Source organism: Mirounga leonina, unplaced genomic scaffold, assembly GCF_011800145.1.
Source record: "Mirounga leonina isolate KUSES-001 unplaced genomic scaffold, KU_Mleo_1.0 Mir_176, whole genome shotgun sequence".
In the NCBI taxonomy this organism is placed as follows: Eukaryota; Metazoa; Chordata; class Mammalia; order Carnivora; family Phocidae; genus Mirounga; species Mirounga leonina.
In genome coordinates, this window is record NW_023270454.1 from 32,195,400 (window position 1) to 32,215,960 (window position 20,561).

At 40.6% G+C, this 20,561-nt stretch overlaps 1 protein-coding gene across 1 annotated transcript in view; it reads right to left on the minus strand.

Annotated features, from left to right (window-relative positions):
* Nucleotides 1-20,561, minus strand: part of TMEM131L (transmembrane 131 like) — a 166,672-nt gene that overhangs the window by 25,365 nt on the left and 120,746 nt on the right. The window contains exons 17-26 of the mRNA XM_035023255.1: nt 19,570-19,687; nt 18,339-18,480; nt 16,671-16,780; nt 15,381-15,453; nt 12,784-12,911; nt 10,780-10,922; nt 8,786-8,972; nt 8,393-8,578; nt 7,651-7,800; nt 6,675-7,300 (exon numbers count right to left, since the gene is read on the minus strand). Of these exons, the coding sequence (XP_034879146.1) occupies nt 6,675-7,300; nt 7,651-7,800; nt 8,393-8,578; nt 8,786-8,972; nt 10,780-10,922; nt 12,784-12,911; nt 15,381-15,453; nt 16,671-16,780; nt 18,339-18,480; nt 19,570-19,687 (1,863 nt within the window). The remainder of the gene's footprint in view (nt 1-6,674; nt 7,301-7,650; nt 7,801-8,392; nt 8,579-8,785; nt 8,973-10,779; nt 10,923-12,783; nt 12,912-15,380; nt 15,454-16,670; nt 16,781-18,338; nt 18,481-19,569; nt 19,688-20,561) is intronic.

Here is a 20,561-nt window from a genome sequence, read left to right on the forward strand (position 1 = left end):
ATAGCAGCATCATTCATAACAGCCAAAAGGTAGAAACAACCCAAGTGTCCATGGACGAATGGACAGAACAAACAAAATATGGTACATACACAATGGAATACCACTCCACCTTAAAGAGGAACGAATCAGTGCACAATGCCATGAATACACTTAACACTATTCAACGGGACACTCAAAAATGAAATTGTTAGGGCACCTGGGTGGCTCAGTTGGTTAAGCGACTGCCTTCGGCTCAGGTCATGATCCTGGAGTCCCGGGATCGAGTCCTGCATCGGGCTCCCTGCTCGGCGGGGAGTCTGCTTCTCCCTCCAACCCTCCCCCCTTTCATGCTCTCTCTCTCTCAGTCTCTCTCTCTCAAATAAATAAATTTAAAAAAAATCTTAAAAAAAAAAAGAAATTGTTAGTTCCATTCAGAAATTATATTTCTTATATTTCCTGGGACTTTATGGCATAATAAAGCATATTCAAAGTTTAAAAAAAAATGACTGAGATGGGAAACAAAGCAATGAGATTCTGAGACATGCCACAACATGGATGAACCCAGAAGACGTTACGCTAAGTGAAATAAACCGGTCCCCAAAAGACAAACATCGAATGATTCTACTTATTTGAGGCAGCTAGAGTCATCTAATTCATAGAGATGAAGACAGAATGGTGGGGGGTCGGCTGGGGGGAGGGAACATAGATACTTACTGTTTAACGGCTACAGAGTTTCTTTTGGGGATGGTGAAAAGGTTCTGTAAGGGGATGATGGTGACAGCAGTACCATAGTGTGAATGTACTTAACGCCACTGAGCTTTATGACTAAAATGGTAAATTTTAGGTTATGTCTATTTTACCACAGTTTTTTTAAAAGTTGGGGGAGGGGGGGAGGGGGGTTAAGGACTTGCCTTCTAGTCATGACTCAGCTATAAATTAGTTTTCAAAGTAAAATCTCAAGCTGCCTGAGCTTCTTTAGTTTTCTTATTTATAAAATGCAAATACCACCTTCTCTGCCTCCTCTGCTCGTTATAAAGATGAAACCAGAAGACATATACATGGAAAGGGTCACCACCAAAAACACATGACCTGTTTCGGGGCAGGTCCGCTTCCCACAGTCCGTGCTCACCTGCCCCCAGTGACCAGTGCCTACACGCTAACAATGAGCAGCAGGTGAATCATATGGCAAAAGTGGGTGCTGGAAGAAACTTCATCTGAAAACACGATTCTCCCACTGTTCTTTCAAGTGATTTCATCCATCAGTGTATTTCTTCTTCTATCCCTTACTTCAGAATAGTCAGATCAACTTCAACCCCACAATAACCGGCCTCAGTGTTCTAACAGGAAACAAAGTATTTCAACACCTTCTCCTCTTTACTTTAACGAGAATACCCTTACCACACCTTTGCAACCTGAGAAAGTTTAGATGACTACAGTGCAAAGATTTCACAGCAAAGCAGGCTGTAGGCTCTGGTGAGATGCACGCCTGACGGGACTTCAGCAGAGGCTCCAATCTGGCCCTGCTTGGGGACCTGGGGCAGGGAAGGTCTCTGCCCACAAAATGAAAGGAGCAGTCAAATCCCCTCTGATTCTGAAACTCTGAAGCTGACCTCACTCAAAGCAAGATACTTACATTTTGCAAATAACACTGACAAGTAAGCATACTTTTATTTTGTTAATGGGAAATTGTGTAAGTATTACATAACTATAAAAATGCTGGGAAGCATTAATTCCTCTATGACACAAATCGGGTGTTAAGACACTGACAGAGGAAAATATCCACCATGATGAAGTGGTAAGAGAGCCAAAAGCCAAGGCGACAGGGTCCGAAACAGAAAAATAAATCATAACTAAGGACATCACTCTGGATTTGGGAAACCATACATGTGAAAAAGAACACATATATTCTCCTCAAAAATGTGCCACTAACTTTCCTAGAGTCTTAATTCATGAGAAAATGGATTTCCTTGAGTTTTTTTCAGGCCAAGAACAGCACTAAAACTATGTAGTCATCAAACGTTCTCAGGAAGAATCCAAACTTAATATCCAATACTGAACTACCCCAGAAAAGTGGTAAAGCACCGACTCTTAGTAACACCTTCCATGGGGGCCGGGAATCAGGAGAGGTAGTAGAAGGAATTTTTTTTTTTTTTTAAAGATTTTATTTATGTATTTGAGAGAGAGAATGAGAGAGAGCAGGGTCAGAGGGAGAAGCAGACTCCCCGCTGAGCAGGGAGCCCGATGCAGAGCTCGATCCCGGGACTCCAGGATCATGACCTGAGCCGAAGGCAGTCGCTTAACCAACTGAGCCACCCAGGCGCCCAGTAGAAGGAATTCTAATAACCAGTTCTTCATTAAGTCTTTGACAAATTCCAGCACGACAATATCCAAGAACTTAGAAATTTCGTGAGTACATTCTTCATTTAATACATGGAGCCAATCCATGTCATCTTATTAAGTGTGATTACTTATGGTGTTACACAACTTTCTCACACCCATCTCACAGAGTCCGTGTTTGAGCCACAAAGATAAAAACATGAATAAAACAAGGAACAAATGAACTCACCAGAATCCTGCTTAAGCTTTAATGGGATCAAATCCAACCGTGTTCTATTTTGAGCCAACTGCTAATCTTCAAGTTATGAGTATCTATAAGTCAATGAGGCTATTTTTTTTGAATTTCTCCAATAGTGGGATTTCAGAAATTTGGAGTTACCTATCAAATTCAGTGAAATCTTTCATGTATTATTAATTCCAAGGCTTAGGGTATTATTAAATTTAAAAGTTTTTTTCCTTCACATTATTATAAGCAGAAAGCAATAAAATAATCTGCTAACTTTTCCTCTTCTGTAGTGCTGAGGCCAGCTGTTTATCTTTAGCCTTAATTCCAGAGCTCATTACTCTTTAATTATGTGATCGAAATAATAAAGATCTAGAATTTTGATCGTACAATTAGAAAATAAATATTTGAAAAGAGACATATTTAAATGATCATTTACATGACAGATAAAGCTCTACTCTTGTCAGATGCTCAACAGAGTATGGAACACGTTTTAACAAATGTTTGAAGAACTGAGCTGTTGTTTGACAGGTGGATGCCAAAAAACAAGTGTGTGAAAACAGAGCTCTGAAGCATCTGTCAACAGACTTCATTTCTACGGGGAATTTTAATTTATGATTTACTACAGGCCTCTCAGAAAAAGGCCGGAGAAAGAACAGGAAAGGGATGAGACACATTTCTGTTATTCAGAAAATATTCTGTGTTTCTCAACAACAAAAATGAGCATGTAGTGCCAGGGCCATTAATAAACACCTTGGAACGTTTTTTTCCTCACACAGTATGTTACCCTCAGGAGAAATAAAAAAAGCTTCAGAATAGGAGAAGGCACAATTCCTCAGGTGCCTCAAGGACATCTGTCAGGTTAATAAAATCACTTCAGGCACTCTTAGGAGACAGACCGCCTGTCCCCTTCCCCTTTTTCCAAAGACAATCTTATCACTAGACTTATTTCTATGGAACATTTGTGTCATTTAGGAGAAACAGCTAGGATGTGGTTTCCCCCTGAGCAAAGGGAAGAGTCCCCATTCTGGTGAGGGACACAGGAAACAAAGCGCAGGAACTTAGGATTCCCCGCCATCGGCTGGGTGAAGTTCAGCTACTAAGACTGAAGCTATTTTCTTCAGATTCTAGAATGATTTTAAGACGGAAACATGTTTTTCACAAAGTAAAACACTTTTCAAAATAAAAAAAGAACCAAAGCTCAAAGTTGGAAGCAAAAACTTGGAAAGTTCTCATGTATAAACAGTTTTCTCATCCTTGAGCATTCTTCACACGTTATGGATTCCCTGATGATTATATATGCCTGTTCACCATCTGCCAGTTTATTACAATGCTTTCCTTTAAAATGTGAAAAAAGAACCCCAGACCCTTGATATTATTTTAAAAAAACCCTCCACATCCTGCCTTCAAACTACAATTCTCTTCCTCTAGATTACTCAGTCCTTTCTTATTTTTAACATTGCCAATTCTTTAAAATGTTCAAATTATAAAATGATGGCAGGCAGTATGTTTAGTTTTTTAACCTCTTTGATATTTTCAGAATAGTGCTGTGAACGAAACACAGAACAAAATACACGTCAATGAACGGCTTTCCCCGTGAGGACTCTCCTGCTGACATATTCATTCTGGAGAGAAATACAGCCCTGTGAATTAGCACCTTTGAATGTGCTGGTCTGAACATGGTAGGAAGCCAAAGTTCTTTCATTGATTCTTTTTTTTTTTTTTTTTAAATAAATAAATCTTTATTTTTTATTTATTTATTTTATCTATTTATTTGAGAGAGACATAGCGAGAGCAGGAACACAAGCAGGGGGAGTGGGAGAGGGAGAAGCAGGCTTCCCGCCGAGCAGGGAGCCCGATGCGGGGCTCGATCCCAGGACCCTGGGATCATGACCTGAGCTGAAGGCAGACGCTTAACGACTGAGCCACCCAGGTGCCCCTTTCATTGATTCTTATTTGATCTGATCAACAATCACTCTGATACCACCTAACATGCTACTGATCCCGCCAAAGAGCAGTTTTGAAAGACTTCTTATTGCAAGATGCGTGTTTCCCTTTAAAACACAAATAGGCTAGTAATCTGCACCAGAGGGGAGGATTCCAGGCAGAACCGCCATCTACGAGGATATAAGCAAATCCTGTTTCTGGACTCCCATATTCAGTTTACTCACACTTGCAGAAGTTATTCCACGGTCACCTAGGCTCACCTATGGGCATTAAACATCAAGTGTTGGGCAGGAAGGTCTTGAAGCACAAGTTCAAGCCCTCTGACCGACTGTGGCACCGCAATTCGGTCTGCGCCTCTTCATTTCGACCACTTCAGTGTACTACGATGAGCAGGAGGTCCTTCCTTCCCATCCATCTCTCTACAATGCCCCAGCCGCTGCATTCGGAGCCATGTGTATGCAGACAGCTGAGGGACGCAATGGACCACAGAAGCACCCCAAACAACGACGATTTTAAGTCTGTGTTGAGGCAGCCTCGGTCAAATACTGTGCTCGGGCCCCAGTGACAGAAAACAAGGAAAAGCTCAGTGGGACTCACCCCTAACTTCACCCTTTCCCGAGGGTTTTGTTGCCTGGGCCCTACAGAAATGGAACGAGAGGCACCCCGCCCACTCCACCATGAAACAGGCTCCGACAATGTATGCTAGGATTTCATCTGGAGATCTGGTTGAACACATCACCCAGAGTGCGTCCTCACACGCCACGTGGAGAGAACACGGGGGACAGTGTTGACCTGAAGACAGGAGTCCGCCCCAAACACATGCGCTGAGGCCAGGAAACGGTGCAACCTGGCTGGAGCAAGATGCACCAGGAATACATGTGCAGCTGCCTAAACCACGTTCCACTCAGGGCACTCCAGCTTTCTTTTCAATGAGACAGGTCCTTTGATGGAACACTTAAAATTCAGTTTGGGTTTATTTTTTTTGTTTTTTTTTTTTCAGGCCGACAAGACTGCAGTTTAGAGAGGGAACATAAGCAGTGGGAGTGGGAGAGGGAGGAGCAGGCTTCCCGCAGAGCAGGGAGCCCGATGCGGGGCTCGATCCCAGGACCCTGGGATCATGACCCAAGCCGAAGGCAGACGCCTAACGACTGAGCCACCCAGGCGCCCCTTCAGTTTGGGTTTTTAACTAAATGCCTAAAGCTCATCAGAATTGGCCCATCCATAACACTTCTGTACTTTCTCTTCAATAACGGGGAGTATAAAATATGAAGTTATTTATACTTAGGTGTTTCAAATAAGATCAGAGGTAATGGACTTTTCCAGATTAAAAAGTGTCAAAAATCTGACTTTTCAAAAAACATTTATTTATCAGGCGGGGGGGCAAAGGGACCGGGAGAGAGAGAATCCCAAGCAGACTCCCACTGAGAGCGGAGCCCAACATAGGGCTTGATCCCACAACCCTGAGATCATGACTTGAGCCGAAATCAAGAGTCAGACGCTTAAATGACAGAGCTACCCAGGTGCCCCCAAAATCTGACTTTTAACAGGTGCAGAAATGTGCATATTAAATGCTCAGAATGGTCAAAAAAAAAATAAGCACTGTTTCTTATGCCAAAGGCCAAAGGGGTCAGTTACAGCTTAATGGCGATTTTACATGGAGGTGGTTTTCTGAGTCTTGTCCTGCTTATGCCTTCACTAACTGTATTTGTTGTCAGAGAACATCTGTCTTCTTTTAACCAAGGGACACAATTAGAGAAGCACCAGGGCCAGGGAATGTGAGATGGTAGCAGCTGTTAAATATAGAAAGCTGGTAAGTTTTGTTTGGTCAGAAATACTTTATGGGCTGATTAATTTTCACAAAGAGTGAAAATCCACGATAGAAAATAATTAAAAACGGTGTCCATATCCTCCCAACAATAAAATAGGACAATCACATCCCTCTAAACATATGTACTAAAAAGTAAACTTCTTTACTCACGACATTCTAAAAACGTGGTTCCTCGTCCTACTAAACTTCTCATTTTACAAACCATATTTCAACATTCATACGTTGGCTAAACCTTTGTGCATGAACTAAAAATGCAGCATCCGTGATTAAAACTAAAGTCACAGGTGAGAACAAATTCTGTTAAAAACAGACTGAAGACAAACCAGAGAAAAGAATCATCCAGGAGGATGAAAAGATTACCATTATTTTTCCTGGAAATCTCTGGCAAGTCTGACTGGTACTGAGGTGAATTTCTTGGCAAGTGATTTTCAGGTAGTTTCTTAGAGGTCTTCAGGGGACAGAGCTCTCGTTCCTTGAGCTCAGCTACGTTTTCTGAAATTTTAATGTCCGTTTCCTTAGGAAACATACATGTCTGTATTCCCTCCTTCATATGACATTCTGAAGAAGTATTATTGACAACAATTGTGTTTTTCAGTGTGTTTTCTTCTTTATTCAGTAAGTTTTTGGAAAGGGTTAAATTCTTTTGCAGGTCGACGTTGATGCCATTTGCGTATTTGAGGCCGATCCAGTTCTCGCCCATAACATCAGTGCACACGTCCTCTTTAGGAGCAGACAGGGAGCTGCCCAGGGCCAGAGTCTGTTTCTCCTCAGTAGTAGTGTTGGCACTGCTGGTGACAGATGGGCTGGTTTTGTGTTTGCTGTAATACACTGAGCACTTATGCTTCTTCTGAGAATGACCGTAGGTAGCTGGGCTCCTCTTTGGGGTGTTCTGTATCCTGCTTGGTGGAGTGTTTACTGGAAGGCAGCTTTTCCCTCTGCCTTTATCGGAGGGGCCATAGGTATCGAGGAAGTTCTTACAATTGCTTCTGAATTGAAGAAGAAAAACATTTAACAGAAAGCCAAATGGAATCAAACCCTACCCCTCTGTTTCTAAACCCATGAGAGAGAAGTAGCAATCTCGATACTGTGTGTATCTCTCTCTCTCCTTCTTCTAAAGGCCCGTGAGTTTAACAAACTAAGTCCTTATAGGAAGTCTATCTTATTGTAAAAACTGTTACAGCTGCCACACAATGACTTCAAGAAAATTTTATGAAGACAAATCTGGAAGCAGAGTAATATTTATATTACCTTAAAATCAGAACTGAGTGATATCAAATGTGAGAGCTCCTCCCCCCTCTCCAACACACATACACACACACTCTACAAGAATTCTTACTTGTGAGAATGGGAGCTAATTACATCCATCGGATTATTGTTTTGCTGTGAAGATGAGCTAGCATTTTGCCTCTGTCTTGTTTTCATGAATTCCATAAGAATGTACTGTGCTTGTTGGAAGGCTATTAAAATCACACCCAACAGGGACAAACTGAGGAAGAAAGCAACGAGGCTCATTACTGCATGGTTCTGACCGGCATTAAAGAGACCAGCTCTCTTACAGAAGAGCAGTGGTTGGTTGATGCAAAATGTCTAAAGATACAGCATTGAAATTCCATAAAATGTATCACATCATCATTTCTGATGTGACTTAAAGATTTAAAAAGCTCCAAGTTTCTAAAAATGTGCACATTTGTAAGTCTGACATTCCAATTCCATTTTTAAAGGCACTTTCATGACAAAATCACTCCAAAAGGGTCACTCCAGTCTTCCAATCTCAAACTGCCACTGCGCCAAGCCAAAAGGAGTAACATCCGTATTTTCCACTGTGACTGCCAATGGAAGTATAGGGAGCACAATGATCTCTTATACTTCTAGGTCCCATGAATCTCCTACAATAAGTTTACTATTATCTTAAAGTTTACCAGTTACTACTTTGTCTATTTCACCTATGTTGAGGTTCACAAAGCAATGTAAATTCCACTCAATTCATACACTTTGAATATGCTTTTTGACGATTCATATGCTTTTTACACGCAGGCAAAATACATTTTCATGCAACTCTCCTGAAGGTGGTAGCATACCTGACAAAGAAGACTGTAAGCCTCCAAAACGACTCCTCCCAGCTGGGTCCTGGAACCACGTCTGCACACAAAGGCAACAGGTGATGGGGGAGGGTCACATTGAGAGTGAAGCGAAACTCCAGGTCTGCTGCAGTTACAAGAGTCAGCTCTCGAATGACCCAGGAAGAGGTAAAGTCTGGAGTAAACCTGGTAACAGAAGATTCGTCTTTATGAACTTGAATCGTTTTCATTTTAGGCACAAAACAAAATAATCACGATAGCAGCCATATTTCTTACTTACAATATATGTTTGTATAAAAACAACTTAACATGTCTTACCAATGCAAAAAAGGTTTTCTTCCCCACATTATTAAATGCACCACAAAACCTAAGGGAGTAAAACCCAATGCTTACACGATGCTGATATCCCGGGATGTGTTTGGGGCCAGGGAAAATTGATGACAATCTAGCACTTCGAATCCATAACCTTGGCAATTATACCCATTAATTTTCAAAGATGTCACAGTTATAGGAAGTGGTCCAATATTCTCAACTTTAAAGTTCTTTGTAATAGATAAAATTTGCTTGCTGTCTTTCAGTTCTAAGTGAGGATAAAAAGTGATATTTAGTATGTATGAACTGCAAAATTTATTCAGAGTCATTTATTGAATCAACATTTACTGAATCAATAAACCATGACCTATATTATTAAAATGTGAAAAAAAAATGCAGTATAAGCCCAAAGTACAACTTCTATCTAATTTCTAGAACAGTCATAGATTTTCTTATACTACCAGAATACAATAAAAAAATTTAATTAGTCAAGATTTTTCTTAAGTTATATGACCTTCCTAGGTACCAAAAGTAATCAGAATCTCTTCTTTGTTCTTTTACTTATTAAAAGTTAAGGTTAGAAGTTTATTCTTCTCAGAAGCCAAGTACTTTGGGTACCCCTAGACACCATGCACACTTTGTTCCTGGGATCCTCACACTGAACAGGGACCAGTTAAAAGCAAGAGTCTGTGCTTCTAGAAACACAGTTTAAACACCCACTACATTCAGAGGAAGTAAGTCGCTAAGTCTCTGCAAAAAAACGAGAGCACATTTTATATGGGGAGTTTAAAAAAGCATTACCACAACTTTAAATTATTCCTATAAATTTATAACCCACAATCTTTCCCATATAAAGACTAAAATTTTATGTAGTTCTGTAGTTTTTATAATTTTCCCTAATTTCATCTGTCAAGGTCAACTCTAAGGTACTGAATGAATGAATGAATGAATGGAAAAGTGAATACTCTGATGAATTTTGAACACAAATGGTCAGTAAATCTTTTCAAACTCAATGCTTTTTTTTTTTTTTTTAAAGATTTTATTTATTTATTTGAGAGAGAGAGAGAGAGTGAGAGACAGAGAGCATGAGAGGGAGGAGGGTCAGAGGGAGAAGCAGGCTCCCTGCCAAGCAGGGAGCCCGATGCGGGACTCGATCCGGGGACTCCAGGATCATGACCTGAGCTGAAGGCAGTCGCTTAACCAACTGAGCCACCCAAACTCAATGCTCAGCATAGTTGTCTTAAAAAAGAAATTCCAATCAGGCATTAGATATTGCTACAAACTATCCAATACTTTCACCAACCAGCTTTTGCCATAGGAGCACAGTGTTACACTAAAATGCTTTCAGTGTATTCCAGAAATACAAAATATTAATAGGAAAACAAGGAATTTACCAAAAACATTTTACATCTATTGTTTGATTTTTGTTTTAGTTCCTGAGGAAGTTCTTGAAACTCATATAAATAATTTAGAAGCATTTGAGTTACATATATGCACAATTTGGAAATTTCTAATGCAACATTTAGGTAAGTTTCTAAAATCTGCAATGTCTAATACAGTAGTCACTAGACATACATGGCTAAAATTAAAATTAAGTAAATTTAAAAACTCACATCAGCTATACTTTTAACTGCTCATTAACCACATGTGGTTAGTGTCTGCTTTCCTGGGTGACACAGATACAGAGCATTTCCATTACTGCATAAAGTTCTACCGGTTAGCAGACCTTTACTCTTCTCGCCATTCATCATTTTGGTGTGATTTTTTTATGAAGACATAGCTGATAACCAAAGTGACATCTTCATACTATGTATCTTAAATATCCATCACTATACTGATAATTTAGCAATTATACTTTTTAACTAGGTATCATTTAAGTTGGGTTAAATATCTAAGGCTATTTTTCTAAGCAGTACTAGCCTATCATATATGCTCAGATGTTTGCCTGATTTAATTATTTGCATCAATGCCATGAATTTATTGTCAATTTTAAAAAGAATCCTCTTATGGAATCCTTTTGCCCTTGGCTTTCGCACCAAGCCTTCGCTGTCCGAGGGCCAGGTATGTGAACTCACGTCGTCGGCAGTCCATCAGCGTGGACTCAGGCACCTTGAATCGGAGTGAACCTCCTGCGCCAGGAAGCCTTCCGCCCACTTTCAGTAACTCTCTGGCTCCAAACCCTTCCACAGCAATCATGTCAATGACTGTCAAGTTATTCCTAGTGGGGCAACCCATACAAATGCAAAGGCATTACAACAGAGTCACAAGACACAGTGCACTTGGACTTAAACATTCCTAATTGGCAAGAACAGGGTAACGTTGTGAAAGAGAAAATCAATTTAAATAGCGTGGCACCTCCGGCCGTCTCATGGAATTAGAGGGTGTCCACGGGCAACGGAAGCTGCCCATGGGCTCAGAAGAGCCCAGGCAGGCTGAGGCTGACTACGGCAAGAACAAGAACAATGTTCCTCTTCACTCTCCTGCCTTGGCCGGAGAATGCAAAGCCATGTTTTTCTAATAACCAGCCACCAGGGTGGTGATCAGACCTCCAAGAGGAAACAAACAAACAAACAAAAAAACAAACTGAAAAGATAAACTGGGGACCCAGAGAAATATTAACAAATTTAGGCTAATTGACAAAAATTGCTTACAGGGTGAATTAAGGAGTTTTCATAGTAATCGTGACTGTAGGAAATTCTGCCTTAGGGATAATTCCAGAAATAGAATCTTATTATTTCTATTGAACCAAAGATTTATAATGTCATCCCACAAATAACCTATATCTACTCAAGTTCTTAGTCATCAAATACAAATTCAGACTAGCTTTTGCCTTTTCAGTAACTGAAACCATGATTGCTAGGACATAAAAAGTTAAATGGACAGAAGTTTAAATGATGCAGACTAGAGTGAAAGCCAGTCCTCATTAATGCAAATACTGTAGAAGCGGAGAAGGAATTCATGCCTAATTATGCAAAATACACCAGTATCTTTATATCTTTATCTAAAGGATTAAGAATCTTTAACCATTTAAAAACCTTTAAGTTATGTTATTGTCTACAGAAAAATACTATCAATACAGAAACATCAAAAATAAATTAAGTACTATAAATAATTTAGACTTTTCGAAGCCAGGAGAGTTTAACCTGGGATGAGGTAAAGTTCATCTCTGCACTTCCCAGAACCTTAGTTCTTCAATGAAGAATGGGTTTAAGATGAAAGACATTGCAGGGCATGAGAAGTCTTAGTTAAAATGCTTAATAGAACACACTCTTTTAAAAACTTTAGTACATTTTCCTTTTTCAGGGCATTCACTTGTAGAAGAAAAAACTCATATATTAAAGGAAGTCCAGAATAAGAAAGTCTTTGCCAGCTGATCTGATATTAGAAAAGCTTTAAAAAGAACTAAAATGTCATTTATTAAAAATTAGACTTCTCACCAATGCAGAGAGCTTCAACAAACATCTGTATTTACTGTAAATTTTTGAAAGAAGACTCTCAATAAAGACTACCTAAAGATGAAAAGGATTTAATAATGAAAAACATTAGGTGTTTAAATCAGTTAGCAACCACTGTCATTTAAAAGAAAGAAAAAGAAATTTTAAAAAGCCAATGGGCTCAATAATCCTTAGTCCATTGTCCTCTGGGGCTACAGAGAATTCCAGAAGCAAGGCAGCTATGAGAGTGGAGTAAATCCAAACACTGCAGAATGAAAACGTACACAGCAGTGTTTCAATTACTTCTCTAAGCTAAGGTCAGAGAAGTGTGTGTGTGTGTGTCTGTGTGTTCTGCCCTTGGAGACAGCAACAGATGGGATGCTGAGCAAAATACATTGTGGCTGTTGGAGAGAAGGACACACACACGGCCCCTACCTTACAAGGCCAGAGGCCCCAGGGGTGTAAGCAGGGAGCCTCAGGGATCCTTTCCTCTGCCTACCTTGCAACACGGCCTCATCCCTACCGGCCTGACTGAGAGATCAATGTCAGCTCTTGGCTAAAGAGAGTACGTATCCTTGAGAGAAAGAGACTTGGATGGATGAGTCAGAGGGAAAGAAACGGGCTCCGTGATGGGGACACACCTACCGGAGTAGTATGAGTGACGTAACCTTCCCGTAGTCAGCTGGCGTGAAAACCACACCGACCCTTTTCATCTCCAGAGGCTGCAAATGTAAGTGGAGGATGCCAAACCCGGACTCCTCAGAATGCATGCCCTGCAAATTTAATAAATGCAATTAAATGGAATCCTGTTAAGCAAGCTTCCGTCTTCATTACATGCATTTTAGAGTATAACCATGATTGCTCTTCTTTTAACATCCAGATGTGACTACCCTCATCGACCTGCTGAACCTGTTTACCCTGAGAGCTCACACCAACCAACAGCTCCCGACCCACAGCTGAGAAGTGTAGGCAGAGGCTGCAGGACAACCTGCCATGGAGGCTGGCAAGGGGATTTGCTTCCTGGCTCAGAGGGGAATTGCGGCCAGAAGCAGCCTTCTCTGCCAAGATGCTCTGACTAGAAAACATCCCTCAGAAAACAGACCAAACAGCCTCTGCTTGAATGCTATGGGGAGCTGACCAAACACCCCTCCACTGCTGGACAACCCTAAATTTCTCTTTCATATTGAGCTTCGGTTTATACAGAAACCATCTTTATTACATTTAGTCTCTGCACTCACGAGAAAGAGCTCTATTCATGTCCTCCTTGACCTTCCCCAAGATTTCTAACTCTGACTAAATCTTGTGTTCTGCATTTAGTACTCAAGATTGAGGTCTTCATTATTTTTCCTCTTTCCACTGCTTTTTCCAGATCCTTCTCACTAAAAACAATTTATTAATTTCTTAGCGCTATAATCATATAATTTGCATGGTAATAATTCTCTTTTCTGCATTCTTCATTTTTAAATTTGTTTTATTCTGCAACTGTTGCTGGCATGTCCCCATGCTATCTGGAAGAAGAAACAGGGATGGTACTTGTTTCGTGTTCATTAGAATTATAAACTTCATGAGGGGAGAAACCCTGCTTTATATATATCTAATATAAATATTGAAGAAAAAGCTGATTTTTAGTATTAAAACTCTAATAATAAAAACACCCTTTATTAAATAGTTCTTATATGCCAGGCACAGGAATATAGTAAGGTCTATAAGATGCCGAGCATTGCATAAACCTTACTGAATCTTCCAACATTACTGTAAGTGAGAGAGAGGAGGCTATAGAGAGGTTAAGGAATCTGCTCGGGGTCACGCAGCAAGCCCATGTTATGAGCCTGGGTTTGGAAACCTGACTGTCCAATTCCCCCTACTCTTCACTAGAGGAATTACGTTTCTAAAAGCAAACCAACATCAAAAAAATGTGTGCTATCTTTACATGACAGAGTTCTAATAAGAATTTTGAGTTAAACTTAAGTGTCTCAAAGGCACTGATACCATTCTTGATGGCAAAAGGTGTACTCTCCTTGGGGGAAACCTTCGATCACAGATGAAAAACTTTTTCCAAGTGAGTTGCACCATTTGTTCAAATTTGAACAGAACATTTATATGTAAAAGGAATTTGGCATTATTTCTGGAATTCCAAATTATATACGGTTCAACCACGGGGGCAAAAGATCTCTTAGTATTTTGGACTAATTTACCTCCCAACAGCCCTGGGAGGCTGCTCGGTGGAAAGGAGAAAATGAGGGAATGAGTACAGCAGGCTCACTAACAAAAACAAGACCACGCAGCTGCCTAGACCGCTTACAAAGAGAAAGGAACACTTGCTGTAATGTGTTTCCTATTGTAAGTCTCTGTTAAATCCACTTAAAAACTTGTTTTGATGAGTTTTAACTCTTAGTTGGAGGTTATCTGGTTTCCCTCTTTCTGCTATTCAAGTTCACCTAGAGCCAACAGCATATCTTCAGAGGGATAAGTGCCAAGAAAGAAGAAAATACCCAAGGCATTTAAATACGTGTGTATTAGAAATATAGTTGTGTGCCTATGTGTGCTTGCATGTGTGTTTGTACTCATTTAACAGATGCTCCGTGTCTGACTTGATCTCACACATAGGATACTTGTAAGGAAAACACTCGGCTCCGTACAAAGAACCACAGAACTACTGAGTGGAAACTAAGAAACAAGGCTGCCAAGTGCCCAGACAACATCCTCACCACATGACATGTTTATTCCTCCTCCCTAAGTATTTGTGCAAGACCTCATGAGTGCCCAGAGGCTTAAGAATTTCAGAGAAATCCTTTTTTACAGATGAGGTGAACATCACAGAAACTGGGTAACTTGCTCAAAACATGAAGCCAATTTGGTAGGAGAAGATTTTTTTTTTTTTAAGTGTATTTTTTACCTTATGCAGCCCTAAAAAAAACTGGATGGGGAAACTAAAAGAGAATTGTAAATTCCGGGGTCTCAAGTTTTATGGTTTTCTACATAGCCCTGATTCAGTTGTTATTTCTTCACTCACATGAATCCAAACTATCAAATTAAAATGATTTACAGGCTAACATGAACCGTACAGCTCCTGCTGCATTCGTTAATTGGAAAAATCTGCTATGTGTGCTTAATGTCTAGAATATAAAAATAAGAAAGCCACATATATTATGAAAAGACGCTCGAAACATAAATCAGTAGAGCCCATATGCTATGTGTATAGTTTGTTAGCATTCTCTTTCTATTTAGAAAGGACATCCTACCCGGTAAGGGCAAGCTTGGGTGAGCTGGAATTCACCAGTTGTGAAATTAATCATCTGCATATCGGTGCCAAACCTATAAAGAAAAAAAATGTTTGAAATAACATTCAGATTGCCAATAAAGAGAGACTAATATGTGTGCACATATACCTATTATGTGAGTACATGTATTTGCATACACAATTCACCCCATCCTGTCACTAGCGTGTCCCAGGCTCCTGCACTCTCCCTGGCATATTATAAGTGCTCAATAAATATCGTTGAATGAATGACTTTGGTAGCACAGAATGTAAAGAAGCATATGGTAACAAAAGTTCTAAATATGGGGGCGCCTGGGTGGCTCAGTCGTTAAGCATCTGCCTTCGGCTCAGGTCATGATCCCAGGATCCTGGGATCCAGCCCCGCATCGGGCTTCCTGTTCCCGCGGAAAGCCTGCTTCTCCCTCTCCCACTCCCCCTGCTTGTGTTCCCTCTTCTCACTGTGTCTCTCTTTGCCAAATAAATAAATAAAATCTTTAAAAAAAAAAGTTCTAAATATGAAGTATTTTTTTTCCTCCAAATGGTCCATATAGAACCTGACAGGAAGTGACTCTCAACCAAGGACAATTTTATCTCCCAGTGGACATCTGGCAATACCTGAAGACATTTTTGGGAAGATCCTACTGGCACCTCTTGAGTAGAAGCCTGGGATGCTGCTAAACATCCTCCAAAACGCAGAACAGCCCCTCCCCCCAAACATAAAATCATCTTGTCCAAAATATCAGTAGCACTGAAGCTGAGAAACCCTGGGATCAGAGTAGGTTCTACGAAGCCAAGGAAGAGAACGTTCTAAGTGAAACTGCGATTGCTTTGTAAAAATAAGATGTAACATGAACATCTAACATCTTTTAGACATGAACTAAAAGAATGATCATCTTTTCTAACACTCAGTTAAAACGTACTAAAACACTAAACTCACTTTCTTGTGTCGCCCAGAGATCATTGTGATTTAGATTCTAAATTTTAGAGTATATGTGGGAAAATCACAGTCCTAGAGATTCCCCGGCCAAAGAAAACAATATTCTGCCAGGAAGTAGCCTTGACACGGTAACACTAAAGATGCCACACAGCAAAGGGAAGTGGCAATTTCCATCAAGGTATATGCCCCAGGGAGCTGGGTGTCCAGGTACCAGGGTTAATACTGTGTACACCCGCATACAGGTTCCGGGTGAAAAATGTGAAGGACTTAGAATAATTCTGAGTCGTAACAATAGTTCCCAAACCCTGTCAGAAAGTCCTCAACCGGGCACTTTACCATTTATGCAGCAGGCGCACTGCAGCTTCAGGCTTGGGGTACAAGGAGAGAGGCAGGAGCTGCATGGAGACTGGCCAGGAGGAAGGGTTCTTCACCACAAAGTACTTCACCTAGATACGGGGAAAGGCAAATCAAAACCTGGAGAAGGACATGGCGTTGCCCCCTGAAATAATCCTGCAAAAAATTCATAACCTGAATCTAATCATGAGGAACCATCATGCAAATCAAATCGAGGGACACTCTAGAAAATAAAGAGCCTGCCTTCTTCAACCATGTCTCTGCTAGGAAAGGCAAGGAAAGGCTCAGGTGACAAAAAAAGATGCAATCATGCAATTCAAGATCCTGAACTGGATCCTGAACCAGGGGGGCAGGGTGGGGGGGAAGCCTACCATAAAGTATGTCAGTGGGGTAACTGGAAAAATCTGAATATAGATTGCATTATGCTGATTAATGTCACATTTTCCGATTGTGATAATTATACTCTGACATGTGGGAAGACACTCCTGTCCTTAGGAAAATCACACTGAAGTAGAAACAAGAGGGGCATAGCGTCTGACACTCTCAAATGGCCCATAAAAATGTGTGTGGTGTGTGCGCCGAGAAAGAGAGAGAAGCAATGATAAAGCAAATGTGGCAAATGTGGAAACTGTGACTCTCTGTGAAGCGTGATTGGGAGTTCTTGGTACTGTTCTTGAAACTTTTAAGTTGAAATCATTTCAAAATGAACATCTGTTGGAGAGTCTTCATATGCCACCCCTAAGAAACCCAATGAGCGCCTCACGAAGGGTAAATTATCACCCAGACCACACGTGACGCAGGCAGCTCTTTGGCAGTCAGACTGGAGACACACATGGAAGCCTGCTGGTGTCCCTTCGCTGTCTTTGCCTTTCTCCGGGCCTCCCGAGCTCCTCAAGGGAAGCACACACAAGTGGGCACACTAAGGACAGAGAGTAGCAGGCGGACAGAGCCTGGGCTCCTGATGGCATCGCACTGCTGCTACAACCACTTTGGACTTCTCCCCTTTGAGCTTCTCACATGAAACAAGCTACCTCCTACGGAAGCCTGTGTCACTCAAGGTTTTCTCAGTGTAGAGCCTTGTGACTCTTGATCTCGGGGTTGTAAGTTCGAGCCCCATGTTGAGTGTAGAAATTACTTAAAAAAAAAAAAAAAAAGGGACGCCTGGGTGGCTCAGGCGGTTAAGCGTCTGCCTTTGGCTCAGGTCATGGGGATCCCAGGGTCCTGGGATCGAGTCCCGCATCAGGCTCCTTGCTCGGCAGGAAGCCTGCTTCTCCCCCTCCCTCTGCCTGCCACCCCCCCTGCTTGTGCTCTCTCTCTCTGACAAATAAATAAAATCTTATGTAAAAATAAAAATAAAGTCTTAAAAAAAAAGATTTGCTCTGTTGTTCATAGCTGAACACTTTCCTGGCAGATAGATTTTGAATCAAAAACAAGCTTCAGAAAATGTATTTGTTTCATGCATTTGAGTTTTACTCGTTGTGTTCTTCTGACACTTCCCTACCAAATGCACTAAACAGCCTATGTGTGTCCCTTAAAAATGAACTTAAATTATGTTTGGTTCTGAAACAGTATTCTCAAGGTGGAAAGACCCTGGTAACTCAAGAACCCGAGAGCTGGGGCGTCGCTGACAAGGAGACATGCGACCCTTACCACGCTGCTCCTCAGGGCAGTTGCGCTGAAGTTCAACACCAGGCTGGGCTCTCCAATCAAACGAGGCAGAAAGAAAACAAAGGATTCCGACTCCTTGGATTTCTTCAAGCGACCAAACCGCGTCATTCCTAAAACAGTCCTCCTGTGGAATTCATAAAGAAAAATTACATTGAAAAATCATTTTGACATTTAAAAAAATGAAATCACTAAATATCAATCCCACTAAAAGGAACAAGGGGTCTTGGGGAAAAATATGGCTTATTCTGAGTCTGGGGAAGAGAAAGTACAAGATGATCCTGAAACATCCTGTCTTACTAGAAAGCAAGGAAGTGCTCAAAGAATGAATGGTAAGAACATTTGAGGCTACCAAAAAGCTAGCCTGAAGGGGCTCTCATCAGTCAAATCTGGGACAATTTAGCATCAAAAATAATAATGGTGGTAAGTGGTGGTAATGAACAAAGAATCCACAGGGATGCTGAAAAAGAATGTAGAATAAACAAAACAATTATAAACATCACCATTTTTGCAGCCATCGATCTAACAACTAACCGATCCAGGCAAGAACTATCAATGGATGCTAAGATCATGGGGTGACATGCTCTTAGAGAACAGGAAATTTATATGATCTCAAATTATCATAGCACATATTATTTATTAATTACTTATTAAAGGAAAAATCCATCTATAACAGAGAGAGATCTGTTACACATACAATGGGGAGAGTCAAATGATTCAACTTAGCAACACCAACAATGGGACAAATTGACATATATGTCCCTTCCGAGGTGATGCAATGGTAAGGACATAATACCAACCAAGTAGTCAGCACTCTTCCCAAAAATGTTTAAAGCAAACGTAAACTTGAAACCCACAGCGCTGAAGGTTCTATAAGACAAACGGCTAAGACTCTCTAAAGTGTCAGCATTATGAAAGATGAAGAAAGGGGGGGCAGGGATACACGTCTAAAGAAAATTAAGAAAACATGACAACCAAATGCAATGCATGATCCTTGAATGGATCCTGGATTTATGAGGAATATTTGAGTATTCACTGTACTATACTTTCAATGTTTCTGAGGTTGGAAATTTGTCAAAATAAAAGGCCCAAGAGAAATACTAATTCTTAAAAACTCAGTCGTGCAAATTCAATAAAGTACTACGTAGTAGTGTTCCCCCTCTCTGAGCCGGTGCTGAAGAAAAGAGACAAGCAAAGATGAACACAGAAGACATACTTGCAGCCATCACCAGTTTTAAATTTCTTCCATCTTTCATACAATTTATTGGCAAGTTCTGAATCCACGTCCCAGGTAGACCGATCCAAAGAAAGACTCCCTTCCCAATTAGGACTTTCTACAAGTTAGACCAGATGTAATATTTAGATGTACAGAAAATGCAATTCAGTTAGGAAAGAAAGCCACAGGCTGTCAGACTTCTCAAACTGAGAGGACTGCCAAGCGAATCAACATCCCCCCCTTTCCTCTGACTGTACTTTACTAGGAGTCCCTCTAACCCAATGGCAAATGACATATCAAATAAAACAAACATGTATAAAACAAAACTAAACCGAATTATGTAAAGGTAATAATAACATAAAAGACACATGGCTCATGAATACAGCCTGAAACAAGTTAAAATTATTCTTGGAACATTTTTAACAGCTTTCAAGCTAACAGGCTAAACTGTTTCCCTGTAAACAGAGCTCGTCATCATCCAAGTCTTTCAGTGATTATGATCAATGCTGATAGACAAACAGCAGTCCTCCTAAAGAAGGGCACAGAGCAGGGGCTGGGCCTGAAGAAGGTGCATGTTTATAATTACAAACTGGCCTCCTGTTCACCTTGCCCTCTCTACTTATTCGTTCTGTCTGATCTGTGCTAAAGAGCATACCAGGATGAGAAAGTCGGAATCTCCCCAAAGACATCTTGTACTGTACTGTAACAGTCTCCTTACATTAAATATTTTAATAAATCAGAAGGCAGGAGAAGGACTAGAAAGAGCTTCTATATCAACACCATGTATTTCAATCTCACACCACAACTAGCACCCCCTGTAAGATGTTTATGTTCCTATAACTAAAGTCTTCAAATGCAATTCCAGGTTATTTTTACTAACTTGTAGTCAGCCCTTTTATAAAGGAACCAGAACCTTCCAATTTTTCCTGGACACAAGGCTGCTGTGACCATCAAATGACGTGTTTGGAAAAAAAATCCCTTACAAAAAGTTC